Genomic DNA, 27736 nt, shown 5'->3' with positions numbered 1-27736 from the left:
CATAATGTACCAAACCACTCACATTACAGAACTTGTCTCCCATTTAACTATTTGAATTGATTTGCCTTTTAGCTAATATGAGTGACACTATAATGAACTTATTTTGAGTAAGGTTTTCTGTATTTTCCTAGAAAAGTATCCCAGTGAAAGAATCATTAGGTCAAATAAATATATTTCTAAACCAGTATTTGTGCTGTCATGCTGATTTTGAAAGCAATGTCCAGGAAGAATATTTAATAAATATAGTAAACTAAATGAGAACAGTGAAGTAATACATACTTCCCAGAAACCTTCCACTCCCAAGTGATAGCTTCTTAACATTTTGGTGTATTTCTTTTCAATCTTTTTCTAGTGTACACTTCTTTTTACTATACCTTAGATTTCAGTGTATACTCTACTTTGTTTTTGGATTTTTTTCATTTAGCATTATCTTCTTATTTTTCTAATAATCTTTATATTGAAAATGTTTCCCCATTAAAAATTATTTCTCTATCTAATTTTAATTATTTAACATACATTGCATGGTTACATTATGATTTAATTTAATCTTATCCTATTGGTGAAAATTTAGTTTTTCTCCTCCTAAATGTTAGAGTCAACATACTTGCATATAATATCTTTCTTCACATCACATTGTTTACTTAGTATAAATTCCCAGAAGTACAATTTATGGGTTGGAGAATAGGAACATTCAGAAGTCTTGGAACATTATTTTCCATATGGCTGCCATTTTTAATGCTTGCATAACATTTTATATGACAAGTATAGCATAACTTTCTTAAGCATTATTCTATTGTTGAATATTTAGACTATTTAATTTTTATAATTATAGATAATGCTCAATGGACATCTTCATGAATAACAGTAGCCTTTCACCAAACTTTGAATTCCTCTTATGAAAAATTCCAGCACATATAGATTTACTTCTAAACATCTGTTCTGCAACTGTGCATAATTCTGGCTGAGAATACATGAATCTCAAAGCACTGCAAGTTACAAAGCCAAGCTGGCCAAAGAACATCCCCTGAACTTTATAGCTGAGAAACTACCTCATGAGACAGGCTGCACCTGGATTTCTTGCTTTGACCCCATTCTTTTGTGTGGTACTCCTCTCAAGTTTGGTTACTGAACCACCTAATCACAAAAATATACAGCACCTTTTATCTTTGCATTTTTCATATTCCTATTTGTTATTCCAGTGTCACATACAAGTACTGCACAGATGTGCACTTAAAAATTGAGCACTTCTGAAAATTAGCAAAAATTTAAATTTTAGCCTCCAGTTAAAGAAGCAAGTAAATGAAGTATTATCATGAGTTAGACTAAGAGTAAGTCCTCTAAAAAGTCAAAAGTTCCAGATAATCTTTCCTACTAAGTGAACACACAAACACACACACACACACACACATACACACAAATGTACTGATGCTTTTAGAGAGTCATTCAATGCTTTGCCTCCCCGAACTAATTTTTCGAATAGGTGTTAAGTTTCTCAACTAGGAATTCAGTCACAGGATCTTTTAGGAACACAAACCCTCATGGTCAGATAATAATAATTGTATTTTTTCTTCTTCTCCCTTAGGAAAACTTCCTTGAAGTGGGATTATTGGTCAATAAAGATTAGTATTTCATGATGTTCACTATATATTAAGGCTTTGTCTTTCTCTTCTTTATTCATCTGCTTAACCAACATTATTCAAGGACCTACTATTTGTCAACCTCTGTACTCATGTTTACAACTCACTTCCTACATCTGAAGTCTGTTCATTTTGGATAAGTACTGATTTAAAGCAGATGCAAATAAAGAGCAAGGTTTTTTTTTACAATATCAAATATAACATGGAGAAAAAGTGAGCTGATAAGAGTAAAGGATGCACTTTGGTATAAAACCCTAGTTTTTATAACACCTACTCCTAGCATCAAGTTAAAAAATGCATACATAGATACTGTCATTCATTCAACCAACAAATATTGCAGAACAACTAAATGTTAGGATCCCCAAGCACTTAAAATGTTAAAACAAAATTCAGCAACCATCATATAGAACTTTGCCATCTATTTCCTAGTTTTCTGTAAGTGGGGGTCATATAAATTTTGTAAACATGGTCATAGATTTCACAGGCCTGGTAGGAGGAGATGATTTAACCTCATACTATGGCTAAGTGCTGAGCCAGACTAAGTCAATCTGGGCAGAAATGCTGTCATACTATCCTTCAAAATGGCAAACAACATAGATTTCATTCCTTCCCTTGGTGATATATTCTGGTATTTATAGCCAAAAATGATGATCCTCAACATCTACTTCAAATCTGACTCCAAAAACATGCAAAATCATTTATACTCTTATAGGAAAGTCATCTGGCTATGACACTGCATTTATTATTTGATGTAAAGGCTAGAAGACAGGCCTGATCAAATGACAAGATTGAAGTTCCTTATACCCATATTTAGTATGTTTTAGAGAGCTGAGCCCAAGAGTCTGTATTGCCAAAATGTATTTGAAGGCTGATTTTGAACTCACCATTCATTCCATCACACTTTGAATTCCCAACATTGAAGCAGGAAGTTTTCATGTTGCCAGGAAGGACATTCCACCATTTATATTCAAACCCAAGTGCAGGCTCCATTCCTGCTGGACACGGCCTACATTCTACAGGACACAATGGGTGAACAATTGCAATTAAACTGCATCCATACAAATTCCTCTTCCTCTTTAACTATAAAAACCAAGCACTACCAAACTTTAGTTAGCAGAGAGGGAAGTGGGAAGGAGAGATACTGGGCCACCAACTCCCTTAAGAAATCTTTTCGAAGCAATCTGGAAAGAACAATAATTCTGGATATAATATGTGCACATATGCCTGACTAACATGGAAAAGGAAAAGAACAAATATAAAAATCTTTTAAAATTATTTTCCCGTTATTTCTCGAGTAACTGCTAATACTGAATTACACCCCACAAGCCAAGAGTAATTCTAAAACAAGTTCTTTTAGATGTGATTTAGAATCAAACTCCCTCCAATTCTTGAATAAGAAAATATTTCACCATTTCTATCAGTTATTAAAATTAACAGAATATCATGCCATTTGATTATGGACTGATTACTTGAAATTCAAAATATTGGCTACATTGAAAAATGATACTGGGAATTGAGGGGTTTGGAAAGAGTTCAGTTTATAAATAAGCCTGATTTAAACATTTGCAACATTGAAATTGAAGGGTCTTTTTTCAACCATTCTTTAATTTACCCAAGCATTTTGCATTATCATATCAGTAAGAGAAGGGAGAGAAAATGTTCATTAAGCAAACATTTCCTGGTACCAAAGTACTACAGGAGACATTTTTACATAACCTGTTCAATGATGACTGAGCTAGATATTATTACCCGTAATTTTACAGATGAGGACACTGAGGTTCAAAATGTTTAAGCAATTTTAATATATCATACATTGGTAGCCTGCAGGATGAGGATTCAAACCCAAGTCAGTTTGACTCTCAAGTCCTTTTATATGCTCTCTCTCAAAGGCTCTGGATATTAAATACATGGCATGGCTATAATCAAGTAAAATTTTCCCAACTGTACACTTTGAAACAATTTATTTAGGGACAATTTTAATGCCCTTTGATCAAAAAGAACAGTTCTTGCCATTATTGTAGCACAGACTGTGACTCACTATTCCACAGCTGAAATATGTTATATTCTAAGCTTGTATTAATATATGTGCACACACACACTGGAAAAGGAGTGCTTATCCTTAATCACTTATTATGGTGGAATATTCTTATCACTATCCAAAGGCAGCAAGTCATCTCATTAGGAGGTGTTAAACAAAATACCATGAGAAAGCTATCCCTATGATAAGTCATTGCAGCCTCACGATTCCATTACTCTACTTCTCAACTCTTTAGTCTCTATAAGAAAAGTGTGTTTATAAAGAATTGTTCCATAAGAAATATCATTTTAAACATGATCACAAAGTCCAACAATATTATTTTGCTAAAGGTTTAATTTTTGGACCAGTTGATATCCTACCCTTTGTTCCATCTGAAAACATTCCAGGAGGGCAGGGATGGCAAGAAGACGATCCGTTATTATAAAATCCAGGGTTGCAAGGTGGACAATCCTTCTTCTCTCCAGAAGGGGGCAACCTAATAGCATCTGTAAGATCCTCCCGGCAGATTTTGGGCTCTATCCACTTGTACATTATCTGTGTCTGCAAAACAAGCTTGCACGTTATATAACAAGCTTTATTTGCTTTACTTCCTATTACAATAATGTTAAACTGACAACCTAGGAAAAGTCCAAGTAGTGCAAGAACAGAGAGACCAGCTAAAGAGAATCTAAAACATTAGTATCAAAATGAGACAGAAAAAAACTGGTGAGGAAATATTCTTCACTTCCAAATGTTTTTACCCTAACCTACAGGCAGCCTTATCTCAAACACAACAAGTTCCTCATCGCGAAATTCCTCTTTAAAATATAGATAACATGATTATAGCCCTTATTCTTCCAGCCACTTATTCACTTTATTCCATAACAGTTTCTATGCAGAGGCAATCTTTTTCATTCTGAGACCTACACTACTCTCTTCCTTTCCCTCACCCACTGCACACATCAGCATGCTTTGGACATCATGATCACAAAAGAAAAGACTTATTTTTAAAAAAGAATATTTTTAAAAATCTTCACATTTCAATCCTTTTATAACATAAATACTGGTATTTGCTCTGAGTCTTTTCAAATAACCTGATGTTGGACTTCAAGAGCTGTGACTATATTTCTATAATTTAGACCCTGTTGCATTCGCTCCTAACATCAGGACTAAGACAGCCTCTACACTCAAGGAGAGAAGTCTTTTAAACTTGATTTTTTCATCTTTCTTACTTGTGCATACACCTCCACACAAAGCAAAATTCAACAAAATAGCTATGACTCAGACAAACCCAGTAACTTGTGATTATAAAATTATTCTCATTTTGAAATTAGAAACATGAAATGAGTTAGCCATTTCACAAACAAATGTGATATGTTCAGTGGGGAAAAAAGAATTCTAAATGCAAAGGGAAATATAAATAACTTCATAACTAAATACAGTTTTCAAGAAAAGACTAAGGTTTCCTTCATTAGACATATAATCTCCTGAGGGTATTCTTTCTCCTTCAAACCAACTTCTGCAATAATAAGGCTAATACTGAAGCTGCAAAACCAAAATTAAAGGCAATTCTCTATAGCTTTTTTCAGTTAATGGAAAGTTATGTATAGTAAACCCTCTAGGTCACTCAATTTCATTCTCAGTGTATTCTCTTATGGGAAGTAAATTACCTTATCTGAAGAAGGATGCTTAAGAAGATGCTTTGAAAGGTAGACATTCAACAGAATTAAAAATAACATTTTTTTTCCTTTTACAACTCTTTCCACATTCATTTTATGGCCTACGTCATGATACAGTTAACCAGCCACTTCACCCATCTGCCTCTCTCTTACCATCTGTGAAAGGACGGCTGCTCCTGCTGGAGCTTCCTAAAGAACTGAAACATAAACTAGATCCTATATCTCTAAGGGGTTCTCAAGTCCCCTGAGAAAGGCAATATAAATTTAGAGAATCTAAGCCAATGATACATCATTGTACTTGAGGGTTTGTCTTTGTAAAATTCTGGCTTAACAAGTATAAAAAACAAATTTCGAATCTTAGTCAACTCACAAATTTGCTGCTTTATTTTGAAATCAATTGAAGTTGCACTGAGTTAGGTGTGAGCTACTGAGTTCGGTGTGATGGGAATTGTTGGTTACCGCTGGGAGGTGGGGCAGTGCTGAGGCTGAGCCCTGGGGACTGATCCTGGAGGCTCATGTGACCTCCAACACTTGGAGAAGCCAGGATCATTATCCTCACGTTTGTAAATGAGGAAGCTCTGGATAGGAGCTGTTAAACCACTAGCTCAAAAGTCATACAGAGCTAAGAAAACAGTAAAGTAGCACTAGTCAAGAAAGTCAGTCTGGTAAGGGTAAAAAAACAAAATAGGGAAATATATTTTTGACAAGTCAGCTAACCACATGATTTTCAATCCAAGCACAGTAAATAATGGTGAATTAGAGAATGTGCACTAAGTTTAAACACTAAGAAGTCAAATTTCAAATGCTCTATAGTAAAAGTTTAATTTACAAAGCCTCTTGTTTCACATGGCAGATTGATTCTGTGCCTCTCTTCCTAATGTGGACAGATGTTTTCAAGTCTGGCTGACTGGGGAAAGACAATAATTAATATTAGTGATACTTAGCACCAGATGGCTTATAGTGCAAGTGAAAAACCAACAGTCAGTTCATTCTTTGGCAAGTTTAGATAAAATTAAGAAATGTTTTATAAAACCCAAACCCTAATAGAGCAAAACTTACCAGGGTGCCCTTAGGTTTACAGAAGAGCTATAGTGTTCAAATATATTTATACTAAGCATGAATTAAATACGCTTTTAAGAAACACATGGAGATAGCAATGGAAAGCTGCTTCTCATATCAAAATAAAATACAAGATTCACTGGATATGGCTGGTAATTATAGGTCTGCTTTTGTTATGTAGCTGTATTCCTATTATGTTAATGTATGTGCGCAATTTAATTAGTAGTTTAAAACCTATACATGCTTATGTTACTCTACAAAAAGATATGTCAAAGAAATAATCAATCTTCCCATGTTTTCTTCTGTCTGCTACTTCTATAGCTTTTCTTCTTCCTTCCTAATTACAACTCTTTAGAAGAATTAGTGCCTCATATCAGAAATTACCGAGTATCACAATTCTTCCAAGTGATAAAGATACCTCAAGACAAATGCTGGGCATAGAAGCCACAGGGCATAAATCTGCAAAGTAAAAAGCTAACCTTTTCAAAGAATATGGCTTCTCTCTCACTTACCAACTTCACATTTCCCTGTATGGCCCCGGAAGATGACTGGTTAGCCAGAGACGGGTAAGATTCCTAAAAGAACAACCTAAAACAGGCACAGTCGCAGGGGGGCCATCAGGAGAGAAATTGGGAACCAACAGAGGGGAGGCTTAGAACCTCACCCCCCCCCTGTTTTGAGAGAAATCTTCTGCATCCGTGGATGTTTTGTTGCCCTTGTCTAGCTTGGATTAATACTTAGTCTATAGGCACAGACCTGATCATCTACATTTGCCCTCTTACAGCACTCAATTATATTTTCTACCTTTATCTTGCATCTACCTACCACTTCAGCATTTTATTTAAAAAAAAAAAAAATAATAATAATAATAATAAAGGAGAAATGTGGGACTCACATATAAATTAAGTACAAAAATCAAACGAATATTCATATTTGACCTGATTGTTTATAGGTCATAATGCATGATCAATACCAAAAGTTTCTGTGATATGACTGCCCTTGCACTGTTCACCATGTAAGAACTTATTCACTATGTAAGATCTTGTTCACCATGTAAGAACTTGTTTGTGATGCTTCAGAAGATTGGAGACTGTTGAGATATAGGCTTGGGGTTGATTAATGACTGTGCTTTGAGTTCCCTATACAGAATTTTATTGTTGGTAAGAACCATTTGATCAATGAATATGAGAGATGTCCTCTCAATAAAATAAAATAAAATACAAGACTGAGAGGACTAAAATTTAGACAAATTTTGGGACTGGATTTGTCCATGGTTGCTAGTGTTCTCCCTGCAAATGTCCCTGCACAAATGAAGTAAGGCTTTGCACACTGGTTGAATTCATCAGAGCTAATTTACATGTGCTTGAAAAGGGTCCCAACTGCTACTCCAACCTAGCTGCCTTGTGTTCCATACTGTTCTAGCTCAGATGTTCCCAACCAGGCAGACTATTGCTTGCCTCCCTGCCTTTCCCAAACCTTGATCCTTTCCAGCTGTAAGCCACTGGGCATTCATCATTTGTTTCTCTCAGAATTACCAACACCATTTAGCCAAGTTGTATTTGTCCCTTCTTTCAGAGGAACATTCATGTCTTCAGTCCACCCACTTACATATCAGCATTCACTTGGATTCCTTTTCTCTGATGCCTCTGCTATTTTCTGTTTTCCCTTGTGGTTACCTCCTTGCCCCTTTCTAGATGCTTTTTGAAAAGCCTGTGTCCTTCTCTCTTTCCTTATGTAGAAGACACCATAGGGATTTAGCATTGTACTGGGGGTTCTAGTCAGGGCTTTAGGCAAGTACATGTTCTAAAAATTAGATTGGGGTGGAAACACTAAACTGACACTTTAAATGGATGCACTGTATTATATGAGAATTATATCTCAGTAGAGCTGTTTTTTAAAAAGTATCTTCAAGAAGTCTATTATAAAATTTTTATTTTAAACAATTTAGAACACCTAAATCACTGAGAAATGCTGTAGTGTTTTCCCATCATCCTAATTAAGAAACATGGGCTCCAAGTACATCTGACCTGCTCAAACCACTTAGAAAGAAAGGCAGACTGAAAACCTGTATCCTTTCATACCCCATTTTTTAATGTCCCCTACATCTTACTCTTGCTTTAAAATTCAGAAGTATGATCTTATCAACAGTGAGCATCAGGAATAATTTTTAATATCAAAGTTCACTAAAGGGTATAGAAAGGACTAGACAATCAGATAGCAAAACACTAGCAAGCAGTCGATGATCCAGGAATTCCCTAGACTAAGAGATGACTAAGTTACACAGTCGAATGTCTCCTCTCAAAAAGGCTCCCTCTGAAGACATCCTTCCCTTCCAGGCATGCTTCTTGCCTTGGCACAAAGTTTCCTACTTGACAATATGCTGTCCCAAAATTGGGCAGATCAGCTTGTTAGACCATCATTATGTACCCCTGGAACTTACCTTCTGTAAGTTTGCCTGATTAGCCTGAGTTATGCCTATGGAATAAACCAGAAAACTCTAATTTTTCTTTTCTAAGACTTCCCTTCAAATGTTTAAACTTACTACTTAGGAAATTCTTATTAAGTACCTATTGTACGTACAGGGAAGCCCTAGGGAAATTTAAATTTTACTAAGACAAACTTCTGAAGGAGATTGTAGTTAACAGGGACTGGACAGGTTCACAAACTGTTGTAATATGAAAAAGGAAATACATGAAAAGGATATAAAAGCATCACATTTGAAAACAGATTTGGGTTAGAATTCCAGCCTTAAGATTTACTCAATTTGACTATGACCCTAGGGAAATCACTTAATCTCACTAAGTCTCAGTTTCCTCTCTGGCAACCTGGGTATAATCATGTTTAAATTGCACAGCTGTTGAAAAAAAGAATTAGAGGCAGTATTTGAACACACACACACACACACAGCAAATATGCACACAACTATGTAAATGATAGCTGCTTCTGCTATCAGTGCTATCATTACTATTACCATCAGTGTCATCATCACCATTTGCAAGAGAAACATGAAATGTCATGAGTATTCAAAGGAAAAATATCAGATCTCTTTGGGGCAAGTAGGAAAAACATCAGAAAGATTACTGTGATTCCTCCATGTTCTTTCTTCCTACCTGAAAAAATATTCCAAGCAATTTCAACCATACTTCATATGAAATAGTTTAATATCCTGGCCTCTCTTCTCTACATACTGTCTATTTTGTCAAAATTTCCTCAAGCCCTCAAGCACAAAACACAGCACTCTAAATGCGTTAATCATTCATTCAGTTACTAATTCTCTCATTTGTTAATTCATTCAAACAATGTTTCACTACCTCCTGTGTTCCAGGTTCTCTACCAGGCTTAGAGATCTTTTTTTAATGATTAAGAATGTGTTTCTGTCTTTAGGAAGATGAGAGTCTGATGTAACAAATGGTCATCTTTAAGTATTTGAAATGAAGTGACTGGATACCAAAACACTAGCAAACCTTCTATGATTACTATGTAAGTATCAAGAGGTATGTACAAAGTTCTGTGAGGACTGCCTGTATATCAAGACAATCTTGCCAGATCTATTTATGTCATGTGAGAGTGGATGGGTCTGTGAACCTGCGCAGAATCCCTCTCTTTTTATTGTGGCAACAGATACCATTTTTTCTCTTTAGGATCCAACTCATGTGATACTGAAAGGAACAGGAAGTTCTAAGGTCTGACTTCCCCAACCACATAGTTCAGCAGGCAAACTAAGCTGCCTAACAAGAGTTTTCCATGCTACTAGACAGAATGGCTCGTCTGATATGAGATCATGAACCAATCAGAGTGTTTAGTGTAACTGTGGTCTGTGTTCCTGTGAGCAAAAGCTGTGAGAACAGTGGCTTGGGTAGAGATGCCAGTGGGTATCAGGTACCACAGGGAAAAGCCTGTCTGAGAATGAAATCAAATGGAGCCAAGGATATCAATGGGAAGGGCAGGGGAGTGTCTTGCTAAAATTGTTTGCTCTATATTGACTTTCCAGTCACATGAGTCAAAAGATGCCTGCCCTGCCCTTGCCAATTCCAATTCTGAAAAGTATTTTTTAAATTAAATGAATTTTATGATAATTCCCACATCCAGAAGCAAAACTGACACCTTGTTTTGTCACCATTAAAAGGAAACGTGTATCACATCCCACAATCAGTTGGGGGTGTGGGGGGGACATTTTACCCTGAGATAAAACAAACCAAAAAAAAGTTATTCTGTCTAGTTCTCATCCCCAAAATATATAAAACCTTAAGCTTTTTCTTTAAGTTTCTGACTCTCTAACAAACAATGTGTTCCCCTGAGTTTTGCAAACAGGTATGAGACAAACTTTATTGATATGATAAACAAGTGAGTGACTTTTCAACCATGAACACCTTAATTAAAAACTAAGTACCCTTAATTTTTTTTCTCTTTAAATGTCTGTTGCATTTTTATTTGGTGAGCCAGGTCTTCTAGGAAACCCTTTTAGCAAGTTAATGCTTTCTCCTTTCTAAATATATTTATTTCTGAGACTTCCTTTGACACAAATAAAATTTGATTTTATTAGCTTGAGCTCATTGCTCAAGCACACTGGAGTCTTTCTGAATCTTAATTTTATCATTCTTCCCAGTTTTACTGATTTACAATTTGATATACTTATTCCTAACATCTTCATGCAAGTTAAGGATTTTTGAATAACATGTTGAAAAAAATCATTTGAACTCATATTCTTCTTGGTATGAGTTAGAAATGCATATATATTTTTTAATTTATATTCCTACAACAAATACATGATACCAACTACACTCCTAGTTATTAGGAACTACATTCCATTTGATAATCCATTTATTCAATCAAATGTTTCACATATAGTTCTTCAATTAGCCATGTGCCTAGTTAACTATATCATTTGTCCACAATTCTCCATCTTATCTACAGGGAGGTCATGGAAAGGTTTATCAAATATCTTACTATGAAAATAAAACAAAACCAATGAGTTCTGTCTCTCCCAAAATCCAGCTATACCAGAAAACAAGATGGATTCCATCAGGCTAACTGAGGCCACTGATGGCCATGTATTAACAGGAGACCACATATGAATCCTGTGCCCTCAGTTAACCACAAACTGAAGTCTACTCTCTAAAGCAGAACCAGTTCCTGTTGTGTTTCTACTAAACAGATAACAGCCGGGAACTTAAGTGATCAGTTGTGACTTGTATTACCTAATCAGAACTAAACAAATGTGCATCTTTCTTTGCATAAATGGACCTGAGTGGGGACTTGGGCAGGAAATTTAACTGTAAAAAATGACCCCTCTCTTTGTTTCCTCCTAGCATACTTTGGTTCATAGCTGAGGGCTAATGCCTCCATAGTTTGAAAACTGCTCCTCTTTTTTTATTTTTTGGAATAAAGTTCACCTTGATCAAATTTCCTATTTTACAGAGAAATTTGCTGATGTTACTAACATTAAAAGACATCTTCTCTTGATGAATTCCTGTCCACTATAACAGGTCAACATTCTTTTGAGATCCAATCTCAAGCACTGAATCTGTGCATGTATTTGTATGGAGCTAATGGGTATACCTCAATATATGTAAAAACTGGGTTCCAAGCAACCTTTTGAAAACAAAACATACATAAAAATTACCAGTTAACTCACTACTATGAAACTATGCCTATTCCAACAGTAGCCTTGGTCATTAGTTGCATCTAATGTGACTCCCCACCCAAACCCCCACATTATAGTCACACTCAAATCCCTTTAATTCTTCAGACACACCAGGATCCCTCCCAGCCTCTGACTCGCTCTTCCAGAAACATTCTCCTGCATGCTGTTGCCTAGGTTTTATACAGCTTTGTGTCAGATCCCCATAAAACAGGCTTCAATGCTGAAGCCCTAACCCCAATTGTAAATAATAATTCATTTTCTTTAACAGACTGTCTCTTCTTCTAAGTCTGGACAGTGGTTCTCAAATTGCTGAGATCCTGGACCAGCAATATCAGAATTACCAGGGAATTGTGGAAATTACCTGGGAACTTGTTAGAAATGTAAATTCTCAGGGCCTGACCGAGATCCAAGAATATCAGGGACAACCTCCAGGTGAATGCGATGCACACTGAAGTTTGACAATCCCTGCTCTACAATCTATGGAGACAATTATCACCTTCCTCAGACTATCCTTGGCTCTACTCACATCACCCAGCACTCTGTATACAACCAGTGCCCAGTAAAGATTCACTAAATAAATGAATGAATGAGTAGGCATTCCATATTTTTCATGATGTTAATGAGAATCTCTTAAGCAGGATTAGAATGGCTCCAGTTATCAATTAAAATTTTCCTGAAAAACATCCCCTATAGGCAGGAAGCAATTAAATAAGCTTCAAAATGACACAGAAACTTTGAACATTCCTGTGTTATATAAATTACAATGTTCAAAGCCTGTATACCCCAACAGCCATTTCCCTAATGGGCCTTTCCAAATACGTGGGGAAAAAAAAGTGAAATAAAATTCTTATGGTTCCCCGTGGAGGTCCCCCCAGAAAGGAGAGCTATGCCAGCTGAAGAGGTCTTACATCAGCCAGATTAACTCATGCTATGCTGTGAAGATGCCATCAGCCATTCTCACCTGTGTCAACAAGACTGCCATAGCGCCTTACCCATGGCAGAAAAGAGAAACAGCCTGGAGTGCTCCAAGAAAATCACATGGATGGGTGTCCAGTTCTCATGTCCTTGGTAGAATTCTTTAGGAGAATGATTAGCAGTCCTGATCCTCACCTCCTGTCATACCCATAGCGTCGGAATGTGCACAGTATGTTCCTTTAAGATGCTAACCAAGATGTATCCTTGACACACCACTTTGATACATGATTAATGTAACCTCTTGTCCTGCAGTATCCCCTGTTTAAAAAGGTATATAAACTGTATCCAGAAAAGGGGTTTTGGAGCAGTCGGATCAGAACTCTGACTGACTGTCCTCCCAGGCTATGATCCTTGGTTAGACTTTGAATAAATTCTGTCTTTCTTCATACAACAGTTGTGTTAATTTCAGTCAAAACAAGAGTATGACAGGACAAAAGGTCCAAAACACAGCCATTGGACTACCTGGGAAACATCATTAAACTACCAACCAATCACCCAGCTATTCAAAGCAAGAATAAAATACCTTTTAAAGATGGACAGTGACTTTTAAAGATACCCAATGGGGTGCAGAGGAGACTCGATAATATGGGTGAATGTAGTAACCACATTGTTTTTCATATAAAACCTTCATAAGAGTGTATATCAATGATACCTTGAAAAAATAAGCAAATAAAATTAAAAAAATACCTTTTAAAAAGATGAAACCAAAACAAAATGAAAATGTTGGAATAAACAAAAATAGGGAAAAATTTAATTTCACATGTGTAATCTATACATCTTCACTGTATCTGTTATTTAGTCCCATTGTCTTTTGTTTACTTCTGTAGGTAGAAACATTATCTTGAAATAAGTCTTTAATCATTTTTTAAAGAATCACTGAGTTTATGGAGTGCTAGTACATTGTTTTGTTCTGTACCAAGAACATGTTCAGAGTTCACCCAGACTGAGCAGAAAAATATGTGTGTGTATGTATTTACACAACATGCCTGTGGGTGCATGTACACACACACATGTATGTGTGTGTGTATTCTATGTATTCTACATTTAATATATGGCTTTACTTACCTCAGATTCAGGTTAACTAGATTTTATCACAGAATTCACTGACATAATAAACTATTTGTTGATATAATAAATATGTGACTTTTGAATACTTCCATTATCACAAAGACAAGATCCATTTGTATATTAATCTCATTCATTTAAGCCTTGGTATGCAGAATTAATAATTATCACATAGAACAAACTAAGTTTAATTTGCCTTATTTATTAATAAGGTAAATTAGCTAAGGAAAGTTTAGCTATAAAAAAATTATTCTAAATTACTTTCAACCCATATTACTGACTCTCTACATATATTTTCTAAATAGAAATAGCCCTTACTTGGTAATTATGGTAGGGCCATCAAGACTGTATGCTTAATTCCTGTCACCTAAAAGCTGTTACTTTGAATTACTATTCTTATTAAAAGTAATAGGGATACTCCTAATCACTGAAATTTTCCACTGATTTAAACTATCCTTCCCTTAAATTATTCTGAGTTAGAAAGGACTTGCTCTATTATAAATACTAGAATGTACTTGGTCTTAAGCTTTCAAAAGTAAGTTCGTTAAAAAAGTAAACTTAGGACTAAGGGTAAGATTAATAATCACATAAATTACACAAACCATAAATAATAAATCAAATAAATCTATAAAAATTATAGATCAGAACCTAAGGATACAAAATTAATAAAGAAATACTGACATCTACGTGTATCATCCAAACTAAGACAGAAATTAAATGTCATTATTTCAAAGATGTAAATAATTTTTTAATCTTAGTTTCTCAGTCTGACATAGGCTACTATAGGCTCTTTAAGAGAATGGCATGTCAACTACAGAGTTTGTGTGTGCATTCTTCCTCTGGCTAAATGTTGTGTAAATGGTAATTACTTTGTTTTCTAAATGCATTTACACAGTAATTTACCATAACTGAATTTGCCTATGGCTACAGGGCACTTATTAACCAAATCTATTGAGTAACCAAACAATTAGAAATAAAATAAATAAAAAAAGACAAATTACAGGTTATTTCCATCATGTGAGTCACAGTAAAGATTTTAAGGCTGCGCTCCTCCTGATTTTATTACTTCTGAAAAAATATAACTGTTAAAAATAGCCGTAATTTATTGAGCACTCATTATGTGCCAGGCACTGTGCTAAGGAACCTTAAATTGAGTATCACACGTATTCTCATAGCAGCCTTTTGAAGTAGATACTAATATTTGTCCCATTTTACAGGTGAAAAAACTGAGACTAAGAGCAAATAAGTTACCCACAGCACTTATAAGTAATAGGTGTGAAAAAGCAAACCCAGGAAGGTAGACTTCAGAATGTAAATTTCTGTATTTTCTCTATACTTCTTAAATACATGTGTTATAAATCAGCTCATTTAAGTTTCTCATGAACAAATTAGAGTTTGCTCAAATTGGATAAAAAAGGGATGGAGTTGACTGAACAGAGCTTATACCTTTCCTTCTTCATCACACGGAGTGTGGATCTGGAAATAGTCTTTTGTGGTACAGGGAGGTCGCTCCATACATTTGCCCGATCCTTCCTCTGCAACATAAAAATGCACTTCAGAAATGAATTGTTTACACTGTGACTCTAAGGTGAGGCAAAAATCAAAACAAAACAAAAAAAAAGCAGACAACTAAAAAGTATAAATAACCTTACTAGAGAAATTCAGGTAGAACAGCTAGGCCTACAGAAAATAAAAGCCTGCATTTTTATTTTCCCCAAAGCTATAAACGTTTCTATAATACACAAGGTGCATATCATAGTTTATCCACAAGGACAGTTATATTATCACTGAACATTGTAAATATGGAACAAATTAAAAGTTTCTAAGAATATCTCTATGCCAACAAATCATCTAAATGTAGAATATGAAATTTTTTTAGATTAGTATAAACATATCCAAAGAAATTACCTGTGGGTGTGGAATAGAAACAATCACAGGTAAAGGGGGAAAGTCCTGCAGAAAGCAGTATCAGCAAGTCATATTATATCCATTCAATATCAATTCACTTTGGTTTCTGCCCACTGTTCCCCTCATATTTTACATGTGACTTCTGGCTTGTTACTATGCTCTCTTGACAAACATAAATTCAGAAAAATAAGAACAAAGAGCATAAATTGGCAAAGACCGATCCTACCTGAAAATTGGGAGTTCTCATCACAGTTTATGCATTCTTTAGCTCCTTTCTCAGAAAAGGTGTTTCTGGGACAAATTTGACAGTTGAATGAACCTGGCTTGTTGCTGAAGGTGCCCGGCTTGCATGGAAAGCATTCTGATGTATATGCCACCCCTGTGTGGTAAGGAAAACAGAGTATGGGAGGGGGAGGCCAATAGAAGCAAGAAAATCCACTCTTCTTGCTGCTTCCACCAGAAGTGACAGGGAAGATACAAAAGTAAGCTCAGCCTAAATCCTTTATCCCATTAATTTAACACCAAGGGAATATTTACTGTGTGTAAGAAACTGGGAAAGATACTACATTAAAACATAGTAAGTACAGCAAAGACTTAAACAAGAGAGTGAGATCTGATAGAGGTATAGTAAATGTATAAACTGAGTTTATTTATCCTTATGATCTGTGGCTACCTGCTCCCTTTTTCTCCACTGATCAAGTCCCAGGCAAGAACTAGCAGACGCCTAGGAATGGCCCGACCTCACTTCTGGTGTGTAATTCCAGCCTTTGCCAGCAGATGTCCCTCTGACTAATGAGTTAGCATCACAGGAGCAAGTACAAACAGAACATATTAAAATATAAGCCATTAATAAAGGAGAATCACTGCTTTAATTAAAAGTAGCCCTCACTGAGAATGAGCCATGCCAAGGCTTACTGGTTGCTCTCCTGGACCAGAATAGGCCCAGCTGGCTCAGAGAGACATGAGGTTTGGCAGACAGGTATTGTTTTTATGGATATAGCTGTAGCCTGAGTAAGCTCAATGCCTGGAGTAACAGACATTTCTCATCAATGTAGGCTCTTGTTAACATGAGTGAAAAATTGGCTCTTATTAACAAAGATTCTTTAATTTTATTTGGAGACAACTAAAACTGTCATCATGTTTACTTCTTCACAAAAATTAGGTAATTCATTTTAAAGGGTGCAACAAAACAAACAATTTGCTAGAAATAAAACCAGGGCCTCTAGACCTGTATAATGCCCATCATATTAATTCCTGTTGCATAAACCATGAGTCTGCCATGCCAACAACATAATCAAACTTTAAGTAAGTATAAAAGGTGATGTGACTGCTAAAATAGACTGCTCTATAGTACCTTCAATTGTGATATTTTTTACCAAGACTGGCTTGACTGCCTTAGAACCCATAAGGATGCCTGTAGTTCTCCAGTATAGAATGTTTGTGCCTGATTTCAACATTACCTGTAAAGAGAAACACAAGACACCAAAGTCAGATAAACCATGCTACTTCAACCATTCCTAAAAGCTAATCCTTCGAACACCATTAATTTGAACCTGTTAATTCAGACCCAACCTCTCCTATAGTCACATTTTCTAAAAAACATAGTTGCCAACCCAAAAAATATACTAATAGATAAGAAAAATAAAATTCTTTAAGTCTGAGCCAAAAAGATAAAATGGTTTCCAAACCATTTGCATGAAGTCTTGGGTTACATTTAAAAGGGACTCCTTTCTGAGAGTGAAAGGCACTCAGTACAATTATATATTAATTGCCTACCACTATTCTTAAGTAGATCTTTGGGCACTGAAAACAAAAAGGCAACAGAATTAGTTTGTGTCCTTTTAAAATTACTTGACAATATCACTGCAACATCAACAGGAGAAAAATAGGATATTCTTACAGAATAATATGACTGAGCTCCATGAGTCTAGAATTAAAATGGTACTGCATCTAATGTGTGCTTATTTTGCCACTGGTATTTGATATTTGTAAATCAAACTACTTTCCTTTTATAGTGCATGTGAATTCAGTCAAACAAACTAATTTTAAGGGTTCCTTGCTTTCTCATTTGCCACCCTTATTGTATGTAGTCCCTGGCTGGCCAAATGCAAGCTGTATAAACATTAAAACATATCCAACTACTTCATCTTGCCAGAGATTCAGAAAAATAGTGCATTAAGTGCTTCCCCCTTGTATTAAGTTTTTATAAGTGAGGAAAGGATATTTTTCACTGAGGGTTACTTGCATTTTCAAAGCCCAACTGAATACATGCTTAGGTGAATGGATCTTAAGCAGTACTAATATCACTTCCAGGCATACAGATCAAAAAAGTACTCTGAAAGGGTACATTGTGTTAATCACTCAAAGACAAGGCACCTACTACCACACAAAAGGAAGGATGGATGGTCGCTTACTGAAACAGCACAATCTACATTGCAGGCACCGCGCTAGGCCCTTCCCATGTATCATCTCATTAATCTGGCACGATTGCTCCCATTTTTCACATGAAAAATCAGACTCAAAGAGATCAAATCAACTGCCTAAAGAAGCACAACTACTACAAGCCAGGGTTAGGTTTTAAATCCATGTCTCACTGCATAGGGACAGTGCCTCAAATGGGAACAGATTCACAGATTTACCTGATAATTGCCTTCAAGCATTAGAGCTGTCCTGTGGAAAAGTGGATAGTTCCTTTACTTCATGCAACCAGAGAGGGCAGAACTCTGAACCATGGGTAGCAAATAGATAGGAAGCTAGTACAGACATCAAACTTGGCTGAATTTTATGATGGAATCAGTACAGAGACCAAAAAGACAAGCTGGAAAATCACTTGTTGGAAGAGTACAGAACAAGTGGATGAAAAGAACTCAAGGATCCTTCCAATGCCAAGAACCACTGACTCTCTCCCACATGACAGGCACATCTGTAAACTTACTTACTTGGAGGTTTTGTGTATTACTTTTGAATAGTCCTGTTTCTTTTTAATGCCCTTTTGAAAATGAGGAAAGCTGTAACATGATGAGAAAGACAAGGGAAAGGAACAGAAGGAGAAAGAGAAATGTAGGGAAAAAATACCTAGAATGAACCTGCATTCATGAAACGCAGCAGCAGTTTCTGCTCTAACTAGAAATTGCGTAAGTTAACAAACAATTTGATTTTCTTAAAATAAACTTTTAAAAACAGATTGGGAAAAAGAAGGAGAAGAATTGTGTGGGTGGGGGAGGAAGAGAACAAAGAGAGCCTTACAGAATGCGAACCCCATTCTCCATTGTCTGTGAGTTTCACCCACTTGTCTGCGGTGGTGTCCATCTCCTGGCACTGATCATTTTGAATCTGTGGATTAAAGACAAAGATCCCAGTAAAGCTTCTTAAATAATGGCTTTAATTAGTTCATTACTCAGAATAAGACAGGCAGCAAAAGCTTCTTTCAATACATACTACACAATGGCCATGAGTAATTCTCAACAAGGAAGTACATGCAGGGTTTTGTAGCCCGAGAGACAATTGCATAGGAGTGGTTCTAAATAAACCATCTTCATTATTGTAACAAAAAGGCAAGTACGGAGGGGGTAGGAGGAGAAAAGAGGAGAAGGAGGGAGGAGGGAGGGGGAAGGAGTGAAGAGGAGTGGGAGAGAAGGGAGTAAGAAGGGGAGACAGCAGTTAACACTGAAAATGCACATAAAGGAGAAAAGTCATTGCAAAAATCAGACCAATTTACCAAAATGTTTTGAAAGCCTGTTCACCATGTAGGCCTACTAGCATAAAAATAAAGTTTATTTTTACAATATTTGGGGCAGCAAAATTTTTAATTAATAAATAAATGAAATCTGCTTTGTTTTCAATTCCCCAGAACTTAATCCAAAAGTATAGGTAAGTGGCTACAGCCAAAGTCAAAGTTCTGAAATTTTCAGAGTAAATGTTAATCATATGCCATGCCAGTTCAAATATCTTCAGCACCAAATACTTCGTGCTTTTCAGACAATTCTTCCAAAACACCTACAGGTTGGGACACTACATTTCCAGACTATGAAGAATTCATAGACATCCAAAGGTTAGGCGATCTTTCATATTGCACAACAGTCAGCAAATGAATAGGGTTAAAATAAGAGTTCATCCCCACACTTCTGCCAACATAGCTACTCGTTTCTTCTCTTAATCTGTGCCGCTTCATTCAGCCTCATGACCAGTTTAAAAACAATATTAAAATGTTCTCAAGAGACATTTCCTAAAGACTAACTCGAAAATAGATCCTTTTAATATCCAAACACCAGAGAATATCAGCTACCAAGGATATTTGCTTTCATTGAATTATAGTGTCAGATCTATACTATAAAGCATAATGACTATTTTAATGCAAACATTGGGCCATTTTTAAATAGATATGGACCCTGAATATACCTTCAGTAGTCAAGGTTTGGATAAGCTGAAAGCTTTTTCCCAACTGATCAGACTTCATATGTTATTGTGGCATTCTGGAGACATGAGTTCTGTGATTCATTCTGAAGTAATAAAGGTATAACCTTTACTTATTTTATATATATGTTATCACTTATTATATATTACAATTATTATTATATAACCTGTTATTGTTATGTAACCTGTAACTTATTCTCTCTGGGATCCAGGTTCATTGTTTTTTTAAAAAGGGAGTTGGGGGTGGAAAGCTGAATGAAAATTTCCACATAGTTCTAAAATTACATACTTAATTGTTTTAAATTATATAATGTCCACAGGTACAACTGCATCTTTCAGTCTTCAAACATACCCTTTCCATTAACACTGGTGTGATGACCATGCAGCACTACCCTCTGAGTCAATAAACTGCAGCCTATGACGCTGAATCATCAATGAAAGAAGGAACATAAGCCTGCCACCCCTTCTCAGTCTATAACCAGAAGAGCACAGGCATCACTGAAAGGAAGTAATGAAACTTCCTGCCTTAAGAGTACCTTTATCAACAACTCTCAAAAGAACTTACTGGACAGCATAAAACTAATGCTTATTCTAACAGTTGTATAGTTATCTTGCTTCTTTACTTCATTTAGTTGTAGTAACATTGCAAATATATCCCATAGTATAGGAAATTATTCACTCTTAGAAGTGTTTTGCAAACAAAAGATAGCTTAAAAAGCAAATCTTTTGAATGTTGCTTAATGTCTTAAACTCATCAAAGGATATAAGAGCTAGGAGGCACCTTAAAAGGTCTTGTCATGTAAGCCACTTTACAAAAGGGAATGCTGAGAGCAGGAAAGTTAGCTTCATTGCTCAATAACACACAACTAGCAATTGCAGGGCTGAGACCTGAGCCAGAATCTCATGGCTTCATATCTAAGGCTCAGACTTTTATGAAAAATATCTCTTCCTACCAAACTCTTGATTTAGAAATGTCCATTCTCAAGAGCAATATAAATTTGTTTTAGAATTATTAGTACATTTGTTCCTGAAATCTGGACCACAAAACCATTTTACAAGATATTTTCCCAGTTCCTTTCACAACACATACCTCTTTAGGAATAAGAAGTCCATCAGAAAATATTTCCTCAAGCATTTGAGTCGCTGCCACAACAAATACTTGCTAGATTAGATAGAGTTTATATAAAATAGGTAAATAATTTTCGTAATAGCCTATTCAGTCAACCTATTATTTTATCCTGTATCTGTAATTTATTTCATTTCTTACCAGGGACATCAACTATCTCATCCATTGATTCCTATAGATTGTTCAAAACAAGAATCAGAAATAAATAGCCACTTCTACTTCTGAAATATTGCCCATGAATACAATTAAATAATTTAAATATTTGACATTTCAGAGAAGAAAAACTTAAATTAAAACCAAAATTGGTGAGGTGGAGCCAGGATGTCGGCGTGAGTAGAGCAGTGGAAATCTCCTCCCAAAAACACATAGAGCTATGAAAATATAACAAAGAAAAATCTTCCTAAAATAGAGACCACAGGACACAGGACAACATCCAGACCACATCCACACCTGCAAGAACCCAGCGCCTTGTGAAAGGGGTAAGATACAAGCCCCGGCCCGGCGGGACCCGAGCGACCCTCCCCCGGGCTCCCAGCGGGTGGAAAGAAACCGGAGCGGTTTTTTTTTGGCGAGTGCTTTTTGGAAGCCTTAAAGGGAAGGGCCCCCGTTGCTAGGGAGGCAGGATGGCAGGACCGATGAGCAGGTGCCTGGGACCAGCGCCTGAGGACAAAGAATATCCTGCGTTTCTCCCTGCGGGACCGGCGGGCAGGTGCCTGAGACCAGCGACTGAGGACGGAGGAAATCGCGCGTTTTTCCCCTTTTTTTTTCTCTTTTTGGCGAGCGCTTTTAGGAAGCCTTAAAGGGACAGGGACCCTGGTGCTAGGGAGGCAGGGCGGCGGGACTGGTGGGCGGGTGCTTGGGACCGGCGCCTGAGGACAAAGAATATCCCACATTTCTCCCTGCAGGACCGGTGGGCGGGTGCCTGAGACCGGCACTTGAGGACAGAGGAAATCGTGCGTTTTTCCCCTTTTTCTTTTCTCTTTTTGCGAGTGCTTTTTGGAAGCCTAAAAGGGACAGGGACCCCGGTGCTGGGGAGGCAGGGTGGCGGGAATGGTGAGCGGGTGCCTGGGACCGGCACCTGAGGACAAAGAATATCCCGCGTGTTTCCCTGTGGGACCGGTGGGCAGGTGCCTGAGACCGGCACCTGAGGAAGGAGGAAATCGCGCATTTTTCCCCTTTTTTTCTCTCTTTCTGGCGAGTGCTTTTTGCAAGCCTTAAAGGGACAGGGACCCCGGCGCTAGGGAGGCAGGAGGGCGGGACTGGTGAGCGGGTGCCTGGGACCAGCGCCTGAGGACAAAGAATATCAAGGGTTCTTTCCCTGCGGGACCAGTGGGTGGGTGCTTTTTGGAAGCCTTTAAAGGACAGGGACCCTGGTGCTAGGGAGACAGGGCAGCAGGACCAGTGAGCGGGTGCCTGGGACCGGCACCTGAGGACAAAAAAAGAAAAAAGAATCGTGTGCTTTTTCCTTTTTTTTTTCTTTCTGTTCCCTCTCTCATTGTTGCTGTTGTTGTTTCGGTTTGGAGAGTGCTTTTTGGAAGTCTTAAAGGGGCAGGACAGGTCACTTAGACCAGAGGCAGGGAATCTGGGGATCTCTGGGCACTCCAACCCCCTGGGCAGCAGGGAGCAAAGAGGCCCCTTACGGAGATAAATAGCCTACCGGCCGCTCCCCCTCCAATGGGGCTCCACCATTTTGGAGGAACAGCCCCAGCCAGGCCAAGCCCACAGCAACAGCAGAGATAAACCCCATAGCAACTGGGCAGGAAGCAGAAGCCCTGTCTGTGCACAGCTGCCCAGCACAAGCCACTAGAGGTCGCTATTCTCCCAGGAGAAGGCCACAAACCAACAAGAAGGGAAGCTCTTCCAGCGGTCACTTGTACCAGCTCTGCAAACTATCTCTATCACCATGAAAAGGCAAAACTACAGGCAGACAAAGATCACAGAGACAACACCTGAGAGGGAGACAGACCTCTCCCTGAAACTAGTCCTCCTGAAAAAGAATTCAAAATAAAAATCATGAACATGCTGACAGAGATGCAGAGAAAAATGCAAGAGCAATGGGATGAGATGCAGAGAAAAATGCAAGAGCAGTGGGATGAGATGCAGAGAAAAATGCAAGAGCAGTGGGATGAAGTCCGGAAGGAGATCACAGATGTCAGGAAGGAGATCACAGAAGTGAAACAATCCCTGGAAGGATTTATAAGCAGAATGGATAAGATGCAAGAGGCCATTGAAGGAATAGAAGCCAGAGAACAGGAACGTATAGAAGCTGACATAGAGAGAGATAAAAGGATCTCCAGGAATGAAACAACACTAAGAGAAATATGTGACCAAGCCAAAAGGAATAACATTCGTATTATAGGGATACCAGAAGAGGAAGAAAGAGGAAAAGGGATAGAAAGTCTCTTTGAAGAAATAATTGCTGAAAACTTCCCCAAACTGGGGGAGGAAATAATCGAACAGACCATGGAATTACACAGAACTCCCAACAGAAAGGATCCAAGGAGGACAACACCAAGACACATAGTAATTAAAATGGCAAGGATCAAGGACAAGGAAAGAGTTTTAAAGGCAGCTAGAGAGAAAAAGGTCACCTATAAAGGAAAACCCATCAGGCTAACATCAGACTTCTCGACAGAAACCCTACAGGCCAGAAGAGAATGGCATGATATACTTAATGCAATGAAACAGAAGGGCCTTGAACCAAGGATACTGTATCCAGCACGACTATCATTTAAATATGATGGCGGGATTAAACAATTCCCAGACAAGCAAAAGCTGAGGGAATTTGCTTCCCACAAACCACCTCTACAGGGCATCCTACAGGGACTGCTCTAGATGGGAGCACCCCTAAAAAGAGCACAGAACAAAACACACAACATATGAAGAATGGAGGAGGAGGAATAAGAAGGGAGAGAAGAAAAGAATCTCCAGACAGTGTATATAACAGCTCAATAAGCGAGCTAAGTTAGGCAGTAAGATACTAAAGAAGCTAACCTTGAACCTTTGGTAACCACGAATCTAAAGCCTGCAATGGCAATAAGTACATATCTCTCAATAGTCACCCTAAATGTAAATGGACTTAATGCACCAATCAAAAGACATAGAGTAATAGAATGGATAAAAAAGCAAGACCCATCTATATGCTGCTTACAAGAAACTCACCTTAAACCCAAAGATAAGCATAGACTAAAAGTCAAGGGATGGAAAAACATATTTCAGGCAAACAACAGTGAGAAGAAAGCAGGGGTTGCAGTACTAATATCAGACAAAATAGACTTCAAAACAAAGAAAGTAACAAGAGATAAAGAAGGATACTACATAATGATAAAGGGCTCAGTCCAACAAGAGGATATAACCATTCTAAATATATATGCACCCAATACAGGAGCACCAGCATATGTGAAGCAAATACTAACAGAACTAAAGAGGGAAATAGACTGCAATGCATTCATTGTAGGAGACTTCAACACACCACTCACCCCAAAGGATAGATCCACCGGGCAGAAAATAAGTAAAGACACACAGGCACTGAACAACACACTAGAACAGATGGACCTAATAGACATCTATAGAACTCTACATCCAAAAGCAACAGGATATACATTCTTCTCAAGTGCACATGGAACATTCTCCAGAATAGACCACATACTAGCTCACAAAAAGAGCCTCAGTAAATTCCAAAATATTGAAATTCTACCAACCAATTTTTCAGACCACAAAGGTATGAAAGTAGAAATAAATTCTACAAAGAAAACAAAAAGGCTCACAAACACATGGAGGCTTAACAACATGCTACTAAATAATCAATGGATCAATGAACAAATCAAAATAGAGATCAAGGAATATATAGAAACAAATGACAACAACAACACTAAGCCCCAACTTCTGTGGGATGCAGCGAAAGCAGTCTTAAGAGGAAAGTATATAGCAATCCAGGCACACTTGAAGAAGGAAGAACAATCCCAAATGAATAGTCTAACATCACAATTATTAAAACTGGAAAAAGAAGAACAAATGAGGCCTAAAGTCAGCAGAAGGAGGGACATAATAAAGATCAGAGAAGAAATAAACAAAATTGAGAAGAATAAAACAATAGCAAAAATCAACGAAACCAAGAGCTGGTTCTTCGAGAAAATAAACAAAATAGATAAGCCTCTAGCCCAACTTATTAAGAGAAAAAGAGAGTCAACACAAATCAACATAATCAGAAATGAGAATGGAAAAATCACGACAGACTCCACAGAAATACAAAGAATTATTAAAGACTACTATGAAAACCTATATGCCAACAAGCTGGAAAACCTAGAAGAAATGGACAACTTCCTAGAAAAATACAACCTCCCAAGACTGACCAAGGAAGAAACACAAAAGTTAAACAAACCAATTACGAGCAAAGAAATTGAAACAGTAATCAAAAAACTACCAAAGAACAAAACCCCGGGGCCGGACGGATTTTACCTCGGAATTTTATCAGACACACAGAGAAGACATAATACCCATTCTCCTTAAAGTGTTCCACAAAATAGAAGAAGAGGGAATACTCCCAAACTCATTCTATGAGGCCAACATCACCCTAATACCAAAACCAGGCAAAGACGCCACCAAAAAAGAAAATTACAGACCAATATCCCTGATGAATGTAGATGCAAAAATACTCAATAAAATATTAGCAAACAGAATTCAACAGTATATCAAAAGGATCATACACCATGACCAAGTGGGGTTCATCCCAGGGATGCAAGGATGGTACAACATTCGAAAATCCATCAACATCATCCACCACATCAACAAAAAGAAAGACAAAAACCACATGATCATCTCCATAGATGCTGAAAAAGCATTTGACAAAATTCAACATCCATTCATGATAAAAACTCTCAGCAAAATGGGAATAGAGGGCAACTACCTCAACATAATAAAGGCCATATATGATAAACCCACAGCCAGCATTATACTGAACAGCAAGAAGCTGAAAGCATTTCCTCTGAGATCGGGAACCAGACAGGGATGCCCACTCTCCCCACTGTTATTTGACATAGTACTGGAGATCCTAGCCACGGCAATCAGACAAAACAAAGAAATACAAGGAATCCAGATTGGTAAAGAAGAAGTTAAACTCTGACTATTTGCAGATGATATGATACTGTACATAAAAAACCCTAAAGACTCCACTCCAAAACTACTAGAACTGATATCGGAATACAGCAAAGTTGCAGGATACAAAATTAACACACAGAAATCTGTAGCTTTCCTATACACTAACAACGAATCAATAGAAAGAGAAATCAGGAAAACAATTCCATTCACCATTGCATCAAAAAGAATAAAATACCTAGGAATAAACCTAACCAAAGAAGTGAAAGACTTATACTCTGAAAACTACAAGTCACTCTTAAGAGAAATTAAAGGGGACACTAATAAATGGAAACTCATCCCATGCTCATGGCTAGGAAGAATTAATATCGTCAAAATGGCCATCCTGCCCAAAGCAATATACAGATTTGATGCAATCCCTCTCAAATTACCAGCAACATTCTTCAATGAATTGGAACAAATAATTCAAAAATTCATATGGAAACACCAAAGACCCTGAATAGCCAAAGCAATCCTGAAAAAGAAGAATAAAGTAGGGGGGATCTCACTCCCCAACTTCAAGCTCTACTACAAAGCCATAGTAATCAAGACAATTTGGTACTGGCACAAGAACAGAGCCACAGACCAGTGGAACAGATTAGAGACCCCAGAAATTAACCCAAACATATATGGTCAATTAATATTTGATAAAGGAGCCATGGACATACAATGGCAAAATGACAGTCTCTTCAACAGATGGTGCTGGCAAAACTGGACAGCTACATGTAGGAGAATGAAACTGGACCATTGTCTAACCCCATATACAAAGGTAAACTCAAAATGGATCAAAGACCTGAATGTAAGTCATGAAACCATTAAACTCTTGGAAAAAAACATAGGCAAAAACCTCTTAGACATAAACATGAGTGACCTCTTCTTGAACATATCTCCCCGGGCAAGGAAAACAACAGCAAAAATGAGCAAGTGGGACTACATTAAGCTGAAAAGCTTCTGTACAGCGAAAGACACCATCAATAGAACAAAAAGGAACCCTACAGTATGGGAGAATATATTTGAAAATGACAGATCCGATAAAGGCTTGACGTCCAGAATATATAAAGAGCTCACACGCCTCAACAA

The 27736-nt window shown here is 37.3% G+C and overlaps 1 protein-coding gene across 4 annotated transcripts in view; it reads right to left on the bottom strand.

Annotated features, from left to right (window-relative positions):
• ELAPOR2 (endosome-lysosome associated apoptosis and autophagy regulator family member 2) overlaps positions 1-27736 on the bottom strand; it is a 206715-nt gene that overhangs the window by 62101 nt on the left and 116878 nt on the right. For 3 of the 4 annotated variants that reach the window (XM_073238899.1, XM_073238896.1, XM_073238898.1), the window contains exons 5-10: positions 19231-19317; positions 17339-17444; positions 16211-16363; positions 15523-15611; positions 4035-4227; positions 2522-2650 (exon numbers count right to left, since the gene is read on the bottom strand). In XM_073238899.1, coding sequence (XP_073095000.1) covers positions 2522-2650; positions 4035-4227; positions 15523-15611; positions 16211-16363; positions 17339-17444; positions 19231-19317 — 757 coding nt within the window. The remainder of the gene's footprint in view (positions 1-2521; positions 2651-4034; positions 4228-15522; positions 15612-16210; positions 16364-17338; positions 17445-19230; positions 19318-27736) is intronic. The other variant, XM_073238897.1, reaches the window with a different exon arrangement.

This window comes from Manis javanica, chromosome 6 (genome assembly GCF_040802235.1).
Source record: "Manis javanica isolate MJ-LG chromosome 6, MJ_LKY, whole genome shotgun sequence".
NCBI lineage: Eukaryota > Metazoa > Chordata > Mammalia > Pholidota > Manidae > Manis > Manis javanica.
This window is presented reverse-complemented; position numbering and strand designations above follow the sequence as displayed.